This window comes from Protopterus annectens, chromosome 2.part1 (genome assembly GCF_019279795.1).
Source record: "Protopterus annectens isolate FY-2018-M chromosome 2.part1, PAN1.0, whole genome shotgun sequence".
Classification (NCBI taxonomy): domain Eukaryota; kingdom Metazoa; phylum Chordata; order Ceratodontiformes; family Protopteridae; genus Protopterus; species Protopterus annectens.
The window spans coordinates 1,912,919,863-1,912,940,291 of record NC_056729.1 but is presented as its reverse complement, the minus strand read 5'-3'; the positions used below and the strand labels follow the sequence as shown (position 1 = coordinate 1,912,940,291).

Genomic DNA, 20,429 nt, shown 5'->3' with positions numbered 1-20,429 from the left:
CATGGTTCATAGCTACCCTAACATATGCCTCACCGCTTCACTTACACAGCGGGCATCCATTCTCCTGCTGGGAAAACCGCAGTACTACACATGCGACATTTCCTATTCCCTACTGCTCTGGACCCATGCTGCATGTTTACTCACTCCAAGGATATTCAGAACTCCAAAGCTTATAGTCCTGGCACATATGTGTGTTTGATTGTCACGGTGTTCATGTGGTGATCCGGATTTTATTCTTGTCCGACTGGTGACTGGAACTTCCCTGACCCTTTTCGAATGTCAGACTTAGCACATGGACAGAGTTGGTCCTGATTTTAACATTCTACCTGTGTTTACAGACGCAGGGGTTTGGGCACCTCTGACCAGATTATTATGTTGGCACTACATAATATAGGGTGGGGGGTGGTTCCACTACATAATACAGGGTGCGGGGGTGTTTCCACTGGTGTTTCCATTCACATTTGACTATTTCATTCGTATATACGATGAATATTATTCTGGACATCACTTATAACTTCACTACAGGTATGCAATTAGAACTGTCTACAAATGTGACAGTTGGTTGGTGTACATATGTGTACAGACCTCTGTAATAGTGACAGGGACAAGGCAATGACAAATCAGGGACAATCACGGACACTTCTACAATATTAGTACTATTAACTTGAAACGTGTTGACAGATTCAGAGCCATATGTATTAATACTTTTTTTCTGAAGTTAAAAGTGTCTATTAATTATTGTCATTGGTCATTCAAGTGTCATTCAACACCTTTCCTCCAAAGGTCACTGGTTTTGTGGGTGATTAAGAGGCTGGCCAGTTATTGTGCGAATGCTCTGACCATTGGTAGGGTTGCCACATTTTCATATGTACAGGATGGGATATATTCTGGACACACCAGATTGTTTAGGCCAACACATACCCACGGTCAGTACAGGGTTTAGAACATTCATTATTTTCCTAGATAAGCACCTATTCCTGTAGAACTTTAGTTGCTTATTCTGTTTCTTCTACGATTTACATATTTTACATCCAGAAATAACTGTTTTAGGCAACTGTTCCATGACATATGGTACATAGTTATTTCCTACAATCACAGGACATTTGCCATTGTATCATTCTTGGTCAGGATACACCTACCCAAACAGTGACTGTCCCTCACAAAGTGGGTCAGGAGGTACCCTGCTTACATCAGCACCTTAATCACCCTATTTCCAAGTGCCACTATGCAACTGTGTACAATATATTCTCTCGATAATTCATGTGGGGAGACGTGCATCACGGGCAGGTGTTTGATCCTGGGTAGTAGGTTCTACATCACCATCTAGAGGCTGAACAGTCTCGTAAACCACTACTGCACATACAACTTGTGTCCAGATGTCTACAGGACTGGACATTGTGTCATGATACCAAGTCTGATGTTTACACAGGATACTTATCCCATGAAGGATATCCAAAAATTGAACAAGCCAATAACCGTCCATTCTTTTGGATTTATGAAAATGTGTTAGGGTTTTACATGCAAGGGATACATAGTTTGCAATCCTGACACTGCCTATGGTGACACTACCTACTACATATGAGTAGTGGTCAGTATGTGTAGATATGGCTGCGCTGAGCTAGTAGCCCGAGTATGGCTGGATTTGGTGGACGTTCAAGAATGGGGGCGGGTTGTGTGCTGTAGAGTGGATGATGGGTATTCAATTATGCATCCAGGTGTGTTGCATTTGGATGGCCCAGTTCTGTCCAGACCATTCTGTGAGTATGTGCCGGTGACGTTTCTGTACATGTGTATCGCACATTTTAATATTCACTTGTTTGCGTGATTGTGTTCTACAGTATGGCCTGTCAGGTTGTATTGCAGATGTGTATGCTTGTTCTTTGTGTTTCTTTCTGATTCACCCGCTGCTCCCTCATACACCTCCAGTTCACCTATTGTGCATCCAACACAGTCTCACCTTTGTGGGTTATAACATTACCCACACCCCCACACACATATTCCAGACACTCCATCCATCCCTTCTTTGGTTGATGGCCCATGGCACGGTCAAGGGAACACATTTGCAGACACTACATATGTCAGGTACCTGTATGGTTGTGAGGACTACCCTGGCATTTTTCACCTTCCACATGCTGTACATAACACACATAGATACACGCAAGTACTTATCTTTCATGACATGGTAGGTACACCCGGTTATACCAGTTCGTCTTTTACACATCCTGACAAAAATGGCTTGGACCGCATATGGGCGGATTTTTGGCAGAATGCTCTGACCATTGGTAGGGTTGCCACCTTTTCATATTGCCAGCATGGGATATATTCCAGACACAAATCAGATTCTACAGGACAACACATATTCACAGTCAGTACTACGGATAATACTTTTGTTTTATGCCTGCATGTTAGCTTATTGTTGTAGCAGTTTATATGCTCCGTCTGTTTCATATACTTGCTTATTCTATTTCTTGTAACGTGGTATGTTACATACGGAAATAACTATTGCATGTGACTATTACATGCGATGTGGGACATTTTTATGTCATACGGTTGCAGGATATTTTACACTTAGAATGGTTTTGGTATGGACACAACTGCCCAGCTGTGTACTATCCCTCACAATGTGGGACAGGTGGTAACCCTGATCATTGGGCTAGACATAGCTATTGGTGGCACGCTAACATGATGCGTTTCACTTCCACTTGGTATAACTATCTACACTGCATTAGAATATGGGCACACGGTTTTAATTGTCATTTGTTCGAGGTATGGAGACTCGATATTCGCTAACGTGCATTTGTGTTTGCTTCTTAATTTTGTGTTTGCAAGAACTGCCTTGCATGCTTTACATACGTTTCAGTATCCACGGACACTTACAGGTGTGATTACTATTGCATGCAGACTATAATATTCAGCATTTTAGGTTGCACGTCAACAGCTGACATTTCCACGCCTCCATGTGGCACTTTGGCATGCCCCATGCACTCGCGCTCGTTTCCTATGCACTTGGCTGTGGCTGCAGTGTGCCTTCATTAATATGCATATGGCACTACTGTGCCATCTACATGCCGCATGGTCGGTGCAAGTCTAACGCCGGCCTTGCGCCGAGCTTCATGAATCCCGGGGTTAGTCTTGTTGGGGTTTAGCATAAGTTGGATGTCAGTTATCCAGCTTTCAACAGAGGTAAAGGATTCTTGGGTCAGCTGCTGTAGGATGGTCAGAGATGGGGCTGAGCAGATAAGCATTGATATACTGTATTAGTATGGCCTGCTAGGTGACAGTATGTAGATTGTTTGTGAAGATAGAAAAATGTAGTGGGCCCAGGATCAAGCCTTGTGGTACACCTATGGTAGCTGGAAATAGAGGAGATAGTTCACCTTGCCATTGGACAGATTGCTGTGTGTCTGAGAGAGAGTTGTTGAACCAGGAGATGGCAGAGGGGGCAAAGGATAGGGAGGTTAGAGCATCTAATAGTTTTGTGTGTGAGACCATGTCGAAAGCTTTGGAGAGATCTAAAAAACAACAGATACATAATTATTTTTGTTTCTATGCTGGTTAACCTGATTAGTAAAAGAGAGAAGAGCAGTAGATGTGCTGTGGCGCGGGCGGAAGCCGTGTTGACTGGTGGGGAGGAGCTTATGTGTGTTCAGGAATTGCATAACTGGGGAGTGAATACATTTCTCAAGAAGCTTAGATAAGGGAGGACGCATGGGTATTGGATGGTAGTTTGAGAAATCATAAGAATTGCCACCTTTATGTAGAGGTATAATATATGATATCTTCCATAGTAGAGGGATAGATTGGTTGATAAGGATTGAAACTGGGTAAGATAAGGATTCAGTTCCTATTTTTAGGAAGTTAGCAGGTACATCATCAGCTGCAAGAGAGGTAGGTTTCAAGTTTAGGAGGAGTTTTTTGATTTTAGAGATGGGAACAGGTGAGAGAGTGAAGGAAGACATGTCATCCGGACATTTACTAGAGGCAGATGAAGAGCTATTTTTGGATAGTTGGGTGGACAGCATTCTGATTGAGTTAGTAAAGTGATAATTAAGTTGGGAAGCTATGTCATTATTATTATTATTATTACTGGGGGAGGTGGGGGTAGGAGTGGTTGTTTTTCCACGTTTTAATAGAGAATTGATAGCATGCCAAAATTTTGGGGCGTCTTTTGAATGTTCTTTTTGGAGATCAAGGAAGTAGTTTTGTTTATCAAGTTTAGTTTGTTTTTTTAGCCAGATTCCAAAGTTTTTTCTAGTTTTGATTGGCTTGGTTAGAGCTATCTTTTTTCCATTGCTTCCAGGACTTGTCTCTAGACTTTAGTAAGACTCTTGTGTCCCTACTTAGCCATGGAGCATAATTTGCCGTAGCCCTAATTTTCTTGATTGGAGAAACTGAACTAAGGACACTAGTGAATATATTGTTAAAGTAGTCCACTGCCTGATCTAATCTTAAGGATCATGGAGGTTCTCAGCTGCCCTGTTTTAATATATTGTTTAGATCCTGTGGGTTTAGTTTGCAGACATCCCTGATTTGTCTAAAAATAAATTAGAACAACTAGGTATTGATGTACTCTTGTTAAGATAGGTAGCTGCATGGTTTAGAAATAGGACATGGCAAGTATTATACAGCAACTGGACAGGTGAAATTTTTGGTTAAAGTCAGGGTGTCCCACAGGGCTCTGTCCTAGGCCCTTACTTGTTTAGATTGAATCTTTCAGACCTAACTTTTTCATCTGAGGTGTTCTACAGTCTATATGCAGACATTCTGAAATTGGGGAAACTGATTACATGTGTTACAGATAAGGCATGTCTGCCAAATAACTGGGCTGAATTGACCATTTGGGCAGAGGAGATGAATATACTGATAAATATATCAAAATCTCAGCATATGAGACTTGGGAGACATAAATTGAAAGGTAAATGTTTAATACAGCACACAGTGATTGAAACTGTAGACTCATTTAAGGACCTGGGTATATGGGTAGATCCAGCTATGAGTTTGTCTAATCATATCAACCACTTGGTTAATGATAGCTATAGAACTATAGGTTGTAAAAAAAGATTTACAAAGTGTAGGAAATCAGACATGATGAAGTTACTGTTTGTCACTTACATTAGGCCCAAACATGAGTATGGAACAACAATATGGAAACCCTATAAGAAAACAAGCATGAGTTAACTGGAAAGAGCACAGTGAAAATATACAAAGAGCATCCATGGATGTGAAAATTTAAGTTATTATGAAAGACTAAAATATCTGAACTTGTAGAGTGTCTCTTATAGATATTTAAGAGGTGATTTTGTTCAGTTATAAAGGGCATTTAGAGACAGCTACCTCTGGGAATGTTTGGGATTAACAAAATGGTACTAGAGAATCATCGGACAACCTCTGTAGAAGATTCTATAGGAATAAGAAGTGCAGTAACTGGTTTTCTGAGAGAGTAGCCGATTAATGGAACAGACTGCCAAATTATATTAAAGCAAGCACTAGTTTAGATATTTTTAAGAACAGCCTGCCCACTTATTATGGGAACACATGTTTCGGTATATTGGCATTAATGTCCTTGCTTGAAATATTTTTATGTATGTATGCATGTATCTCCTACTAGCTGAATCTCTGATTTCTACATAGCCATTCTAACACCAGATCCTATAGACTACATAGCTCTAACAGGGAATAAACCCTAAACCTAAAATTCCACCAATTTTTTAACTTGATTCCTTGGTCCCTTACCAAAAATCTTTACCTCCTTCCTTAACCCTAAAGTTCCCAATTGCTCGTTATACCTAAAACTCGACCCCTCATCCCAAAAACCTAAAATTCCCAATTGCGCCCTTATCATAAGAATCTCTTAAAGCTAAACCTCCACCCTCCCAAAGAACAGTTTCTCGATTACTCCCTAACCCTAAAATGTTCTTCCTTTTCTCTAACCCTAAACTGCCTCTTCTGTTTTCTAATCCTTAACCACACCTCCCACTTCTTAATTCTAAATCCCCTCCTGCTCCCTCCCTACAGCTGTTTTCCAAAATCATTTTCAGTTTCGAGCACATTCAGCAGTTTTCAATCCCCCCTCCCCTTCTACCCATGGCTACTTGCCTGAACTCATATTCATCTTCATGCACTAGCAGCAAGCTGCTGGTTTCTGAATGCTTCAGACTTCACCACATGTATTAAATCCTTAACTAACAATGACTTTTATGAATGTGTATGACTTTATTTATAAAAGTATATCCCATGCATCTTTGTTTTACAATTATTTTCAGTTCTAGTTATACTCCTGATGCTGATGCTGAAAATTATTACAAAATTGCAGATTAGTCAATGTTCTTTGATGTTTTAGTATTGGTGTTTACCCAGTCTTATTCTATGTCCACACCCATAAAATGATGTTGTGGTAGGTATTAACTAATGATTTGCATATACTTGCAAAGCATTTTGGATAAGCAAAACAACGTCCGTTTTTAAAAGAACAGCTACTCGCTTACATTAGGGTTTCACTAACAAATTGCCAGATATATTAATTTTGAATGTGTGGTGTTCCACTTGCAGGACACAATTTATAGCTTGTCTTTCTGTGAAGTTTCTGTGAAGTAAGATGCTGTTATTGATGCATTTAGCATGGAAACATAATAACGTATTCATGTAGCTAGTGGAGCATTGTGGGTTCAGTCTTCTATGATGTAATGGCAGGTGTTTGTAGCTCAAAGAACATTTAGTGACAGAATAAAATGCAAAAACAACACACTTTCTGATTAAAAAAATGTATTCTTTGTTATTGTATGTTAAGGAGCTTGCAACTACGCTATACACTTTAACTGCCAGTTAAAACAGAAGATCTGCTCTTAAAAATAAAATAATTTGGAGACTTTTCTCTGGCAAAAAAACATCATAAATCATTTCCAAGAACACTGTCTAATTTTCCCCATGTGCTTATGTGCATAAGACAAGCATGATACTCACAGAGGTTGTTGTTGTTGTTGTTGTTGCATCTTTCGGCTTTTCCAGGTTAGGGGTCGCCACAGTGGAACTCTGGTCAGCTAATGATTGGCAGTAGATGTTTATGCGCCGAGTTGCCAGCCCTGATGCACAACCTTCAATGAAGGTACGCCCATAGCTGAGAAGTAATATTCAATAATATTGTTTTAGATTTTATTGTATTCATTTTTACTTTATGGTCTATTTGTTATACAGACTGAATGCAGAAACCTTATTTTATACCAATGAAACACTTTTGAATCTGTATATTAATACAACTGTGATGCTGTCAGTGTTTATCTTTTTCTGTATCTTCATAAACCATATTTAATTCACGTATAATCACTACCAGTATTTTTGCTGTTTACTTTGTCTACTTTATAAATTATTTTTAAGCAGACAGCAATATTTTTCAGGTAAGTATAATGCATGACAATGTAAATGTGTGTGTTATTACTAACTTCAAAATATTTATCTATATAAGGTCAGGTACTTTGTTATAATTAAAGCACATTCTGTTTTATCTGTTACATTTGTTATTTATGCTCACAAATGCAATGGAAGCGTAAAGTACAAAACTGGATACAGAACTACACAACACAATTTCCTTACATATTCTTATAAAATTGCTATTTGCATTAATTGGATGAAAATATAGTACTTTCTTTGATGGTAAGAAAATAAATATATTTTGCATAGAAATGGTTTCACTCTAACTGTGCCTCTACATTTTTATTTTACTTAGACTTCTCTTGGAGCAGTGCTGGAACGCAGTTCATTACTGCATTTGTACAGAACAATATTAATTCGAATCTAGAAGTTTCCCACTTGGCAATCACTGCCCTTAGTCCATCAACATCTGTTCAGGTTATCATATATAACACAAGTTTTGAAGATGCTCTCACACTTGGAGAAGGAGAAACATCATTCGTCAATATTCCTGCTTGGGCAGAACTCCGTGGTACCATATTATCTTCTCACAGCACAGTCATTGTAAGATCTGACAAACCCATCACTGTATTATCATTTAGCTATAAGTATGCAACTGCAGATTCTGCTAATATTTTCCCAGTGGATACCCTTGGTACAGAATATTATGTTTTTGCTCCAATAGGAGGCTACGGGATGTCAGAGTTTGCAGTCATTAACTATAATCAGACCAATGAACTCCAGATCACAGTTGCAGGTGCTCTTGTGTATAATGGATCAAATTACAATTCAGGAGATAACATAACTCTGGTGTTATCAGCATTTGATGTCATTCAGTTACAAAGTACCACTGTCCTAACTGGAACTAGAATTCAGTCAGAGTATCCTGTTGCTGTGTTGTCTGGAAACAACTGTGACAGGTATAATGGTGCCTGTGATGTTATGTTTGAACAATTGCTTCCTGTAAACGAATGGGGAAAAAAATTCCTAGTAGCATCCATAGCTGTTCAAGGTTATACAGATATTGTCACTGTTGTAGCTTCACAAAGAACTGAAATAAGCTACAGCACTGGAAACTGGAGTAACAGTATAGAACTTCATCAAGGGCAAAGTACAACAATCAGTCTGTCTTCATCTTCCTCCCTGTACCTCAATGCCACAGAACCGGTTATGGTAATGTATACCTTTACAGGTGGATATTACAATTGGGATACAGTTGATCCATTTGTAATGAACATCCTTCCATTTGAATCATTTTCCAGTTCCTACATTATTAACACAGAAAATAATTTCAGTAACTACATTCAGCTGATCGCTGAAGCATCAGTGATTTCTGAAATTCTGCAGAGCAACAATCTTCTCTCAAATGCCAGCATACAAGGCAATGTTCCTATGACTGACTATGCTTGGGCAAAGATTGAACTCGGGCAAAGAAACAACAGCTTCATTATAAAACACTGCTCAGCATTCGCAGTCTATATGTATGGAACCTTGAGTTCTACAGGCTTTGGAACCACTGCATTGGCTATTAATGGTAACTATTAATATTGTCTATTCTTATTTATGTCTGTGTTCATACTTTGTTGCATAAAAAGTGCATCAAATTAAATATGTTTCTCTCTAGACTTGAAGGTACATGAATAACAAAACTCACAGAGAAAAAAATACATTTAATGATGATACAGTATTTAATTACAGGATATTTGTAAAAACGCTCAATTTTGGTGTGTCTGTGTGTGTGTGTGTGTGTGTGTGTGTGTGTGTGTGTGTGTGTGTGTGTGTGTGTGTGTGTGTGTGTGTGTGTGTGTGTGTGTGTGTATGTGTGTATAAAGAATTGTAACACCTAACTAAAAAATGTGTGTAGTGCATGGAGCGTGCTGATTACACTCTGATATTCTTAAAAACAAACCAGTTATCCACCGGGATGGTGCATGACCTGTCCTTAACAAATGATAAGCACCCCCTGCTAAAGTTGTTAAGGTTAGGTCCCCTACTAGGCAATAAAATCTGCCTGCTCTGACCAGCAAATGACAGCATCAGAATAAAATAATGTTTCTGCTTGTTGTCCATTCCAGTAATGTCTTCCTAAGTTCCTGTAATGAACTTAGAAAATGCTAGAATAACAGGATTTGTGTTTGCATGTATTTTCTGAAGGATACAAACTCTGAAACTCCAGTTCATGTCATTACTTAGTGACTTTAGTCCTCAGTAGTTTGTCCAAAAAACACAGATTTTGTGAGGAACAAAACAAAAATATGAAGCAATAATCTGGACATTCTGCAGAAATTTGGAGAGGCGTGAACGGTAAGTGTACATGTGACATACATTACACTGCCTGACAGTGTCTGTTATGTGTTTTACTGCTTTGAAAGCCAACAAAACACTTCACCATTTGTCCCTGTAACTAGTGATACATAGAGCAGGTAAAGCTCTGTACACTACAAAGAATTATGATTATCTCACCAATCATAACTCAAAATTACTTGCTATCAACATGGATGCCAAGATTCACATCGAGAGCGAATTTCTTAACATCTTTGTCTTGAACACATAATAAGTGGGTCATGAAAGACATACTCGGAGGCTCTAATAAAAAACTTACCAAAACAACAGAGGCTCCCAAAGCAGACACCCAAAAATCCACCACCTCAAAACATAACACATGAAACACATACTTCAATAAAGCAGTGTGTCAAACAATCACAGCCCTTAAGGCCAAACACCATGCCTGATACACTAGTAATAGGAGACTGTATAGTCAGACACAGTGACGTTCCGCTTACCAGGCTGAACAAGGAGAGGGTAACGGTGAGCTGCCTGTCGGGTGCCAGGATCCACCACATAACACACCACTCAGGTCACTCTAAAGCATGTACAAATATGACTCCGTCATTGTCCATGCTGGCATGAATGACCTGAGACGTACCTCCCTGGACTACATGTAAAGAGACATAGAGGAGCTCTCTGATTATGTAGCCCAGGCAGGTATGACCCTGACCCTGAGCAGCATCTTGCCCTCACCAAGAATGATACCACAATACAAAGACAAGATGATCAGCTTTAATAATTGGCTCTATTACTGGTGTCATTCGAGGGGGATCCAATGTCTGTCTGCTTGGGATGACATGCTGGACAAGCCACGCTGCTTCGCAAGGGACAGCTTGCACCTGTCACCACTGGGCTTCCAGATATTGGCTAAGGCTCTTGCCACCCCCATAGTGCCTTTTTTAGGCAAGGCTCAAAAGACGAACCCACCTCCTTAGAAAACAAAAATGGAAATAAATTAAGGGTAATGCTGCTCAATGCCAGAAGTCTAAATCTCAAGATGCAGGCTCTCAAAGCACTCCTCAGTAGGGAGAACATTGATGTCTGTGCAGTAACTGAAACCTGGTTCAAGGCTCCTGAGAGCACCCCAGCGCTACCAGGCTATACCTCGTATCATGCTTTTTGGCCCCAAAACTTGGGCCAAACCACAAAGGGAGGGGGAGTGTCCATATTCATCAAGGACACCCACACCTCCAGGTTAGTGGCAACACATGAAGCATCGGAGACCATCCAGGTGCAACTAACTGTAGGCAAAACTGCTATACAACTGGTAGCATGTTACAGACCACCCTCTCAATCTCAGGAACCCCGTTCAGCCTTCCTGAAGACATTGGAGGATATGAATGTCTCACCAAATACCATCATATTGGGAGACTTCAACTACCCTAACATAGACTGGGTGCATTATTCTAGCCCTAACACCCTAGCCCAAAGGTTCCTGGAATTCATAAATTCAAATGCAATGGAACAGCTAGTCACCTCTCCCACAAGGGGAGATAATATACTAGATCTGATCATCACAAACATGGGGACAAAATGCTCCACACCGGAAGTATACCCCTCACTAGTGAGATCTGACCACAAACTAATCACCCTGGATATACATATCCCACCTCCACCCCCAGCACAAAAGACTACAGTGAAAAACTTCTCAAAAGCCAACTTTACACTTCTTAAGACTGAGATGGTATCCTTTAAGCCCACTGGGCCAGTGGAAACCACATCCCACAATGCTGAATCCTTCACAAATGCTTTTTACGGACATCTCCAAGAATGCATGGATCATGCAATCCCAAATAAAACCAAGACCCTCTCCACCAAGGGCAGGCGCTCTGTCTGGTGGAACCCAGCCTTAAACAAATTGTATAACAAAAGAAGGAAGCTACTGCATGACAGAGCAAAATCCTAACTGGATGTCCCTTCAAAATTGCTGAAAAAAACAAGAAGAAAACTTGTCAGGGAGGTTTCCAAAAGACCTACAGCAACACTGAAGGAGCTGCAGGAATTTCTGGCAAGTACTGGTTGTGTACTACATGTGACAACAATCTCCCTTATTCTCCATACGTCTGGCCTATGGGGTAGGGTTGCAAGACAGAAGCTTTTTCTTACATAGAAAAACATCCACACCCAGCTAAAATTTGCTAAAGAATACATCGTCTCCCAAAAGCATGCAAAATGTATTATTGTCTGATGAGACCAAGGTTGAACTTTTTGGCCACAATTCCAAAAGGTGTGTTTGGAGCAAAAACAACATTTTGCATCACCAAAAGAAAACCATGCCACTGGTGAAGCATGGTGGTGGCAGTATCATGTTTTGGGGTTGCTTTTGTTCAGCTGGAACTGGTGCTTTAGTCAAGGTGGTGGGAATTAAGAACAGTTCCAAATACCAGTCACTTTTGGCCCAAAACCATCAGGCGTCTGCTAGAAAGCTGAAGATGAAGAGGAATTTCACCTTTTAACATGACAATGACCCTAAACTTGCATCTAAATCAACAAAAGAATAGCTTCAACAGAAGAAAATTAAAGTTTTGGAATGGCCCAGCCAGAGCCCAGACCTAAATCCACTATAAAATCTGTGGGGTGACCTGAAGAGGCTGTGCACAAGAGATGCCCTCGCAATCTGACAGATTTGTAGAGCTTTTGCAAGGAAGAGTGGGCAAATATTGCCAAATCAAGATGTGCCATGCTGATAGACTCCTACCCAAGAAAACTGAATGCTGTAATTAAATCAAAAAGTGCTTCAATAAAGTATTAGTTTAAGGGTGTGCACACTTATGCAACCAGCTTATTGTATGTTTTTTTTATTTTTTATATTTTTCTCCCCTAGCAGATTTGTTTTTCAATTGAATTGTACAGGTTATAGGTCACATTAAAGTGGCAAAAGTTTTGAAATGATTTAGTGTAGTCTCATTTTTTTATACCACGACAGCCTGGCATTTTAACAGGGGTGTGTACACTTTTTTAATCCACTGTATATGTAGATACACTATAAGAAAAGGGTTATCTGAGCAGTTTATGAGACTCTGCAGTCTGCATATTAAAGAAGTTGGAATATTTGCAAGGTAACAAAAGAAATTATTGCATATGTTATATGTAGATTAGTTTAGTGTCTCATTAGTAGTCATGGTAGCTTTATGCATAATAGGGAAAGCATGGTCTGTAAATGAAAAGAGCTGAAATGCCACACAAAAATATATTTTTGAATACTCTTTTCAATTTATGTCAGTTAATCGCAGTCAGATGAGATACGCATAGTCATCTGTGTTATTTTCTACTACAGGTGGAGGGATCTGTAATTATAATGTGTTCAAATTCTTCAAAAATAATTCTTGACATTTTTATGTCTCATGTAGTTTCTGTCAGTTTTTGCCAATTAAATTATATTTACTTTGCAAAAAAAATAATAGTTATTGAGACTTTTATATGAAAGAACCTGAAATACATAAAATGACCTCTGCATATTTAATCTGACACTTTTCCATGTTTCACAATCAGATTGCAATCTTAGTAAATGTTTCCTCTGATTAATTATCTGTGTAAGATAGGAGCAGGAATAGTACCCTTATAAATTGCCATTTGTATAATTTATGCTTGATGAAGATATTCACAAATATCATCTAGATATAATTGTTCTTGATTCAGTCTACTTGTGAACTTTCATTTTACCATGTGTCAGCACTCAGCTTTACAATCACTGATATTTCAGTAGGAAGGGGGAAAAGTTACTTTTTTTACATCTTACCTGTTTTACCTACCCAGGAATAAGGCACAGTTTTTGGCTTAACCATGGAATAACTTACTGGTTCCATGGTTGCAGCCACAAAAGAAAAAAAAATATTGTCAGTCAGTCTTTTTAACCACAGCAGGATGATATTTTCCCTCAGATACAGGTGGGTGCCTCTGCTTTGGCCAAAGCTGATTCTTTCAACCACTCATCATTTTTCTTGGGTCAATTAGTGTAGTCCATACAGCTGTCATGAAGTGGGGATTACACATGTCTTCTGTAGCTGTTGGTGTTCCTTGTCCTGCAGGGAAGGGCCACTTTCAATGATACTACATAAATGGATTCTGATGAAGTTTCTGATAGGAATGAAAGTGCTAAATCTTGAATAAAGCATTTGGCTTTCACTGACCGTTTGGTCTTCTTATTCTTGGTGGATTTATCTGCAGTCATTTTGACCCCCCACCCCAGAAGTTGATAGTCTTGCATTTGGTTATCACTCTCAATGATCCTGGAAGAAGGGGCAATGAATACCTGTCTGCCTAACCAGAAAGCTAAGGCCAACCCTAGTGAGGTAATTGCTGGCAAGTCTGTGCCTTTTTCTTCTGAAATTCCTGTTAAAAAGGAACAAAAGGCTAAATATTATGTTTTCTTCTGTGTCACTGAAACAGAAGAATATATGTATTCTTCTGTTTCAGTCACACTGTACAAGGGTAATTTATAGGGCTTAGGTTAGGGTTTAATGCTGGCTCTTGACCCTACTTACATGTTTGGTTCTGTAAAAAGAAAAAGGGTTCTTCTTTTCTTGAACAGATTCAATATTTTGAACCTTAAAGGAGTGTGAAGGGACAAATGATGTAATATCTCCACAGACTTCTAAATTCAGATTCTGAGGAAAGTGTGGCTTTGGATAAACCCTTGGGAAGAATTCTATTTCTCTGAGGCTATTTTCCGAATGATTCAGTTTTTTTTGGTGGGAGAAAAGTGATGTTTCTCAGTCCCTCTGAAAATATGATTTATTTCAAGTGGAATTTCCTGAATATACAAATATTCCTCATGTCCTTTCTGCTTTGGAGGATGTTTTTGTCACAGCCTCCAATTTCCCTGACAGTCAGCCTACTACCTCCCAAAAGCAGATACGATTCCTCAGCCTTTTAAGTTTTTATACACTAATTCCAGACCTGACTCAGCAGCACAGCCTCGAATTTCCCTGACAGTCAGCCTACTATCTTCCAAAAGCAGATACGATTCCGCAGCCTTTTAAGTTTTTATACACTAATTCCAGACCTGACCCAGCAACTATAACTTTAAATCTCAGCTGCTGATGAGCAATCTGTTAGTACTAGTCCCTTTCCTTCTTATGAGGATGGGAAGACCTTTTGAAAAGTTTGGGAAAATGTGTGCTTCTGCAAGTCTTGTTTTTAGAATTCCCAGCTGTTAGGTTCATATGTCGAAGTTTATCCTGGCCATTTGTGAAAATATGAGGAATATTTCTTGTGAGGAAAAATCTGCTTGGTATAAGTTGGCCTCTACTGTTTTTCAATCTCTACACAGCATTTAAAATGTGTGTATAGTGATACAGATGTTGCTTTCAGGGCTGCTGCCACTGGAAGTGTTCTAAGGAGGTTCACCTGGCTCCATTAACAAAATCTCACAGAGAATTTCAAAAATGACATTTTGAATTCTCTCTTGGATAGAGAACTATGTTTTGGACATTCTGTTGCACAGCTCTTTAAAAAGTGTGATGACAGAGAGAAGCTGATTCAATACATTTCTCTGCTCTCTTCTTTCAGGTTTACCAATGGATTCTATGCTGCCTCATCTTGTTTCAATAAAAAGAAAGATAAACAGCCCCAGCAAACTGCTGATAGCAGACTTCTAAAAAGCGGTGGCAGGGAAGTTCCAAAAAGAAAGCATGAACACACCAGGACAAAGTACAGTCTAATATGTCTGAATGACTATATGATGCTCTTTTCTCCCCCTCCCGCACTAGCAATTCTTTAATTCTTACAGAAAGTCTGAGCCACAATTTCTCTTTGACAGCAGCTTGCTTCAGATGAATGGGTTCTAATAGTTATCCATCCAGTTATGGATGGCACTGGGAGTCTTTCCCTCCTTTACAGGGAACTTGTCTGCATTTGCCAGACCAAATGCTTCCTTTCCCTCCTGTCATCCAGCATATGCTGGCTCAGGGAGTGATGCAAGCTGTCTGTCTTCCTCAGTTATGAGAAGAATTTTAATTCAAGGATGTTTCTAGTGCTAAAGAAAGAATCTTCTTGGACACCTGTTTTGGACCAGTTTATAATAGTACCCAAGTTCAAAAGGCTGACACTTTACAACTTGTTACTCTTATTCCCCATTTGAATTTCCTAGTGACCATAGATGTAAATGATAAATATCATTACTGTCTGATAGATCTACATTTCAGGTGTTTAAGTTGTGTGGGATCAGTTCTCTGCTATACACTTTGGGCTATCAACTGCTCCATTGGTGTTACAAAATGTCTAGCTCCTGTGATAGTCTGTTGCAGACTGCAACATTTTAACATGTTTACTTATTTAGATGACATCTTTATCTTTGCAGAGTCTTTTTCTAAGTGTCAGGGATGCCTTGCTTGGTTGAGGGATCTCCTTAACAGGCTGAGATTCCACGAGAACATTCCGAAGTCTGTACTGATCTCACAGGATTGTATTTCTATAGTGTCTGCTGGACGTTATCAGTCCAAAAGCCTTTCTTCCACAGGAAAAAAAAAATCTGCATTTAAATCTATTCCTGTGGTTTTCCACTCAGACTTCTGCTTCAGTAAGGGAATTCTTCAGGATTCTGGGTCTCATGGCATCGATGATACTCCTGATACCGCTTGCAAGACTACATACAAGAAAGATACATTGGTACCCGAAAGCTCTATGATCCCAACACCAATATCCCATGACCATTCAAACTGCAATTTTATGATTTGTGAAAAGGAAGATTATGTGTTGGGGACATCAAACTCTCAGAATCCAAGTCTCCATCCTCTCTTCCTACTCCAACACAGTCAGTCACAACAGACACCTCAGACTTTGTTCAGGGAACAGTGTCTATGAAGATAAAAGTGCAAGGACTTTGGAATAAAAAAGACAGACCAAAACAGATCAACATAAAAAAGATGTTAGCCCTGAAAAATGCTGTCAACTCTCAAAATCATCTGTGGTCTTGACAGAACAAAATATTTCAGAATTTCTGCTCAGTTGTTCATTTCATCTGAATGTAAGAATGGACAACCAGTGTAAAAATAGACCATTCCTAAATGGTTATCTCATGCTATTACCTTTTGTTACTCCCACCACAACAAAACTATTCCAGGCAGGGTCAGGGCACATTCAGCTAGGGCATTGGCTTCATCTGTGGCTTTTTTGAAGATTTGAATTATATAAGAATTCAAGAAGCAGCATCTCCGTCATCTGTGCATACTTTTACAGAAGTTTATAAAATAGATTCCTTCTCCAAGTTCAAGACAGACTTTGCTAGGACCTTTCTCCAGGGCTCTGGGACCCTCATCCTTTTATGGTAATCTACCCATATAGATTAGGTACTGCAGTGGAGATCAAACAAAGAACATAGTGCAGTTGTGTAAGTAAACTTTCATAACAGTACATGTTTGAATCATCAGTGTTGCAGTAGCTGCTCTCTCTATGGTGAGGACATTATTATTATTATTATTATTATTATTATTATTATTATTATTATTATTATATTCTAGCATTGTTCTTAACATTCCCAAATTCCCAAACTTGTTTTTGTGTGAGAACTGAAACAAAACTCTTTCTGCATCCATTTAATCTCCAACTGTGCTCAGCCCTTGTTTCTTGTAAAGAAAAAAAAAAGAAAAATGGTGCATCTCCCACATCCTATCTTGTATATCCTCATCAGTGAGTGAACCCAGATCCCTCTAATTGATATGATATAAGATATTCCTGATGTTGAGAGTTGTAAAAGCCTCAAGGAAGTGGACACCTGCCATTGACCTAAGCAACCATGAGGGGGAAAAGAAAAGAAAAACAATAAAAGAGGTTGGTCAACAGTAAACCAGTTTTTATTTAATGCTGTAAATGCCAAAGAAGATGGTCAACAGAAAAACATCTATTATTTAATTCTGGCAAATGCCAACAGTGGTCTTAGCAAAGAGGCCATCCTCAAAACCTGTATTGCCATGATAAAAGAAACACAAATTTCTCAAGATGCAGGAAGTGCTAAAGATACAACCAGATGACACCGTCAATGGTCTTCCCAAAGTTTAATAGCACATGAACTCTAGACTACGGGCATTTTTGAAGTTTGGCAGACAGATGATCGTAGCTCCCATATGGTCAACATTTTACTTCGTTTGGATGAATCTGGCTAAGAAATTATATATTTAACTCAGTAATATACACTAAAGATGTTATAACAACATCTGTGCAAATAATTTCACATCTATATTCAACAAAGATATCACTATAAATTTTTGAACTTCATCACCATCCTTTCTAAATTTAGAGACCACTACATTTGTTGAAAATGTAGAGGAGTCAATAAATGCATCCTCCCTGACAAAAGCTTCAAATTCATGTTATAAAGAGGAAATCAAGGTATTGTGCAATGCCTTATACACCAAATATCTGAATTTGCGGTTCCTCTGATACTGAGCAGGATTACTATCGCAATAACACATCATCAGTAGGGTAAAACTAACCTGTCTTATGACAGTTTAACTGCAGCTCACATTCCCTATTTGTAGGTGAACATTCCAATTCTTGGTGAATCCTGCTTCACAATGATAGGAAGAGTCGACATTGAAGGGTCAAAAAGCTATGTCACTATAAACCCTTGGCCACCACAAGCCAGTTATCCCTGTGGTACCTTTTCTGACACCTCCTGCCTAAAATAAAAAAAGCAAGAAGGATCATGAGGCCCCACTGCCATGGTCTGTATTCATACTGAAAATCAAGATCAAGTGAGCTTTTGCCCTTCTGCTCCACGGGAGGTTTTTGTGCTCCCTGAGTTCGCCTTAGGACACCTGTGTTACTCTTTGACAGGTGCACTGCCCCAGTCATACTACCCTTCATTAAGGCCATCAAGCCCCATTCTTTGTGGAGAAAGTCTGGTACAATGTTTTGCCATATCTCAGATTCCTTTATAGGGTTATCTAAAAACCTTATCTGATGAGATGGAACTCCAAGCCATTAGCCTAATGTAGGAGGCATTTTAAATTGTATAATCATTCAATTTCCATATTCTAGCATGTTCTGATATAGATGCCTATGATATGTGCCAGATTATTCAGTATCTCTCTTAGTCTTTGTCAAAAGTCTTCACTCTCATTGGATATGTGCCTCCTCATCTTAATCTTATGAGCATACCTTATAGGTTCATAAGTTCATAGGTAGGTACTAGGCTATTGGCCCTGGGACCTATATAAGCCTAGCCAAAAAGGTTTCCTGGCTTTCGCCACCAAAGAAAATTATTTTTCTGTGCCCCTGTCAAGCAGTGCCACAGATTTGATCCCCGGGGTGAATTTTCTATTTCTCATCCAGTTGTTGAGCTTTGCTTGACATAACTGGGTAGTTTGTTCCAGAGTTTGGGAAGTCTCTAGGACAGGAATCTATCCCTCCAGCATGTTCTGTTTATTGTGGTGACAAGGTTTAAATCCCTGGAGCTTGTGGTTTGGAGAGATGGGATTTCTTTAATTGTAGCATGTCCAACAGCTCTGGGTTTGACATAGCTTTGTATGTTAGGCAGAGATCACCTCTGAGTAGGCGATATGTGATGGAGTAGAGCTGGAGCTTTTTGAGACGTTCTGTGTATGGCATCTGTTCTGTGGCCTTTCCTATTGTTGTAGGTGTCTTGTGAGATACATGCCAAATGGGACATTGTACTCTATAATGGGTCTAATGAGAGATGAGTAGAGAGGAACAATGACCTCCTTTTTTCTAGAGGAGAACCCTTTTGTGATGAGGTGTGCCACGTAGAAGGATTTCCTGAATACTGTGGCGATGTGATTATCAAAGGAGAGACTACTGTCCACCTGTGTCCCGAGGTCTCTTATCACATTTTCAGTGTTTATTGAGCTACTGCCTATGTGGTAGTTCATGGGTACCAAGTTTTTCCCAAAGGGGATGACAATGCACTTCTTGGCATTGAGCTTGAGGCCATGACTCTGACACCAAGAATCTGTCTCTGTGAGGCCCTTTGTAGAATGTCTACATCATTAGGTGATTCTATTATGGCTCCCAGTTTGCAGTCATCTGCAAACTTTAATAGCCAAAGACCTTCTGTGTTGGCCTGCACTTCAGAGAAGATGTCGAACAGGAGAGGACCCAGGACCGAACCCTGTGGTACTCCACTTGTCACTGGTCTGAAGTCGGACATGGAGTTGGCTACTTTTACTGTGTGGGTTCTGTTAATGAGCTAGTTGGCCACCCATCTTGTGACATAGGGATTTATGCCCAGTTTAGTGAGTTTATCTATAATTCCAGAGTGGGGGATGGTGTTGAAAGCCTTGGCAAGGTCAAGATAGCTATGTGTACTACCTTGCCCTCATCTACGGCTCTAGTGACTGCTTCAAAGAAGTCAATCAGGTTTAGTAGACATGATCTACATTTTACAAACCCAAACTGAGTGGGGTCCAGGGTTTGGAGGCTACCTATGTCTTTGTTTATAAGGTCCAAGATGATACGTTCCATGGCCTTGCAGACCAGGCTCATCAGGCTAACGGGGTGGTAGTTTCCAGGGTTCATGGTGGCACCACCTTTGTGGTGTGGGATAACCATCGCTGTGCACCATTCAGTAGGCACATAGCCTGAGGTGAGGCTATGATTGAACATGGTACTTAGGTGGGGTGCCAGTTCGTTCCACCTTCCACTCTATATTCTCTTGCTGAACAGCAGATCTCCTTAACAGTTGCAATAAGAGCTGTTTATAACACTGTACTGCATTCTGGTCTTTATACATTGCATGG

The 20,429-nt window shown here is 39.7% G+C and overlaps 1 protein-coding gene across 1 annotated transcript in view; it reads left to right on the top strand.

Moving 5' to 3' along the window:
- The window catches only part of LOC122795066, a 634,924-nt gene that overhangs the window by 207,735 nt on the left and 406,760 nt on the right, over window positions 1-20,429 (top strand). The window contains exon 3 of the mRNA XM_044063641.1: window positions 7,721-8,938. Coding sequence (XP_043919576.1) covers window positions 7,721-8,938 — 1,218 coding nt within the window. The remainder of the gene's footprint in view (window positions 1-7,720; window positions 8,939-20,429) is intronic.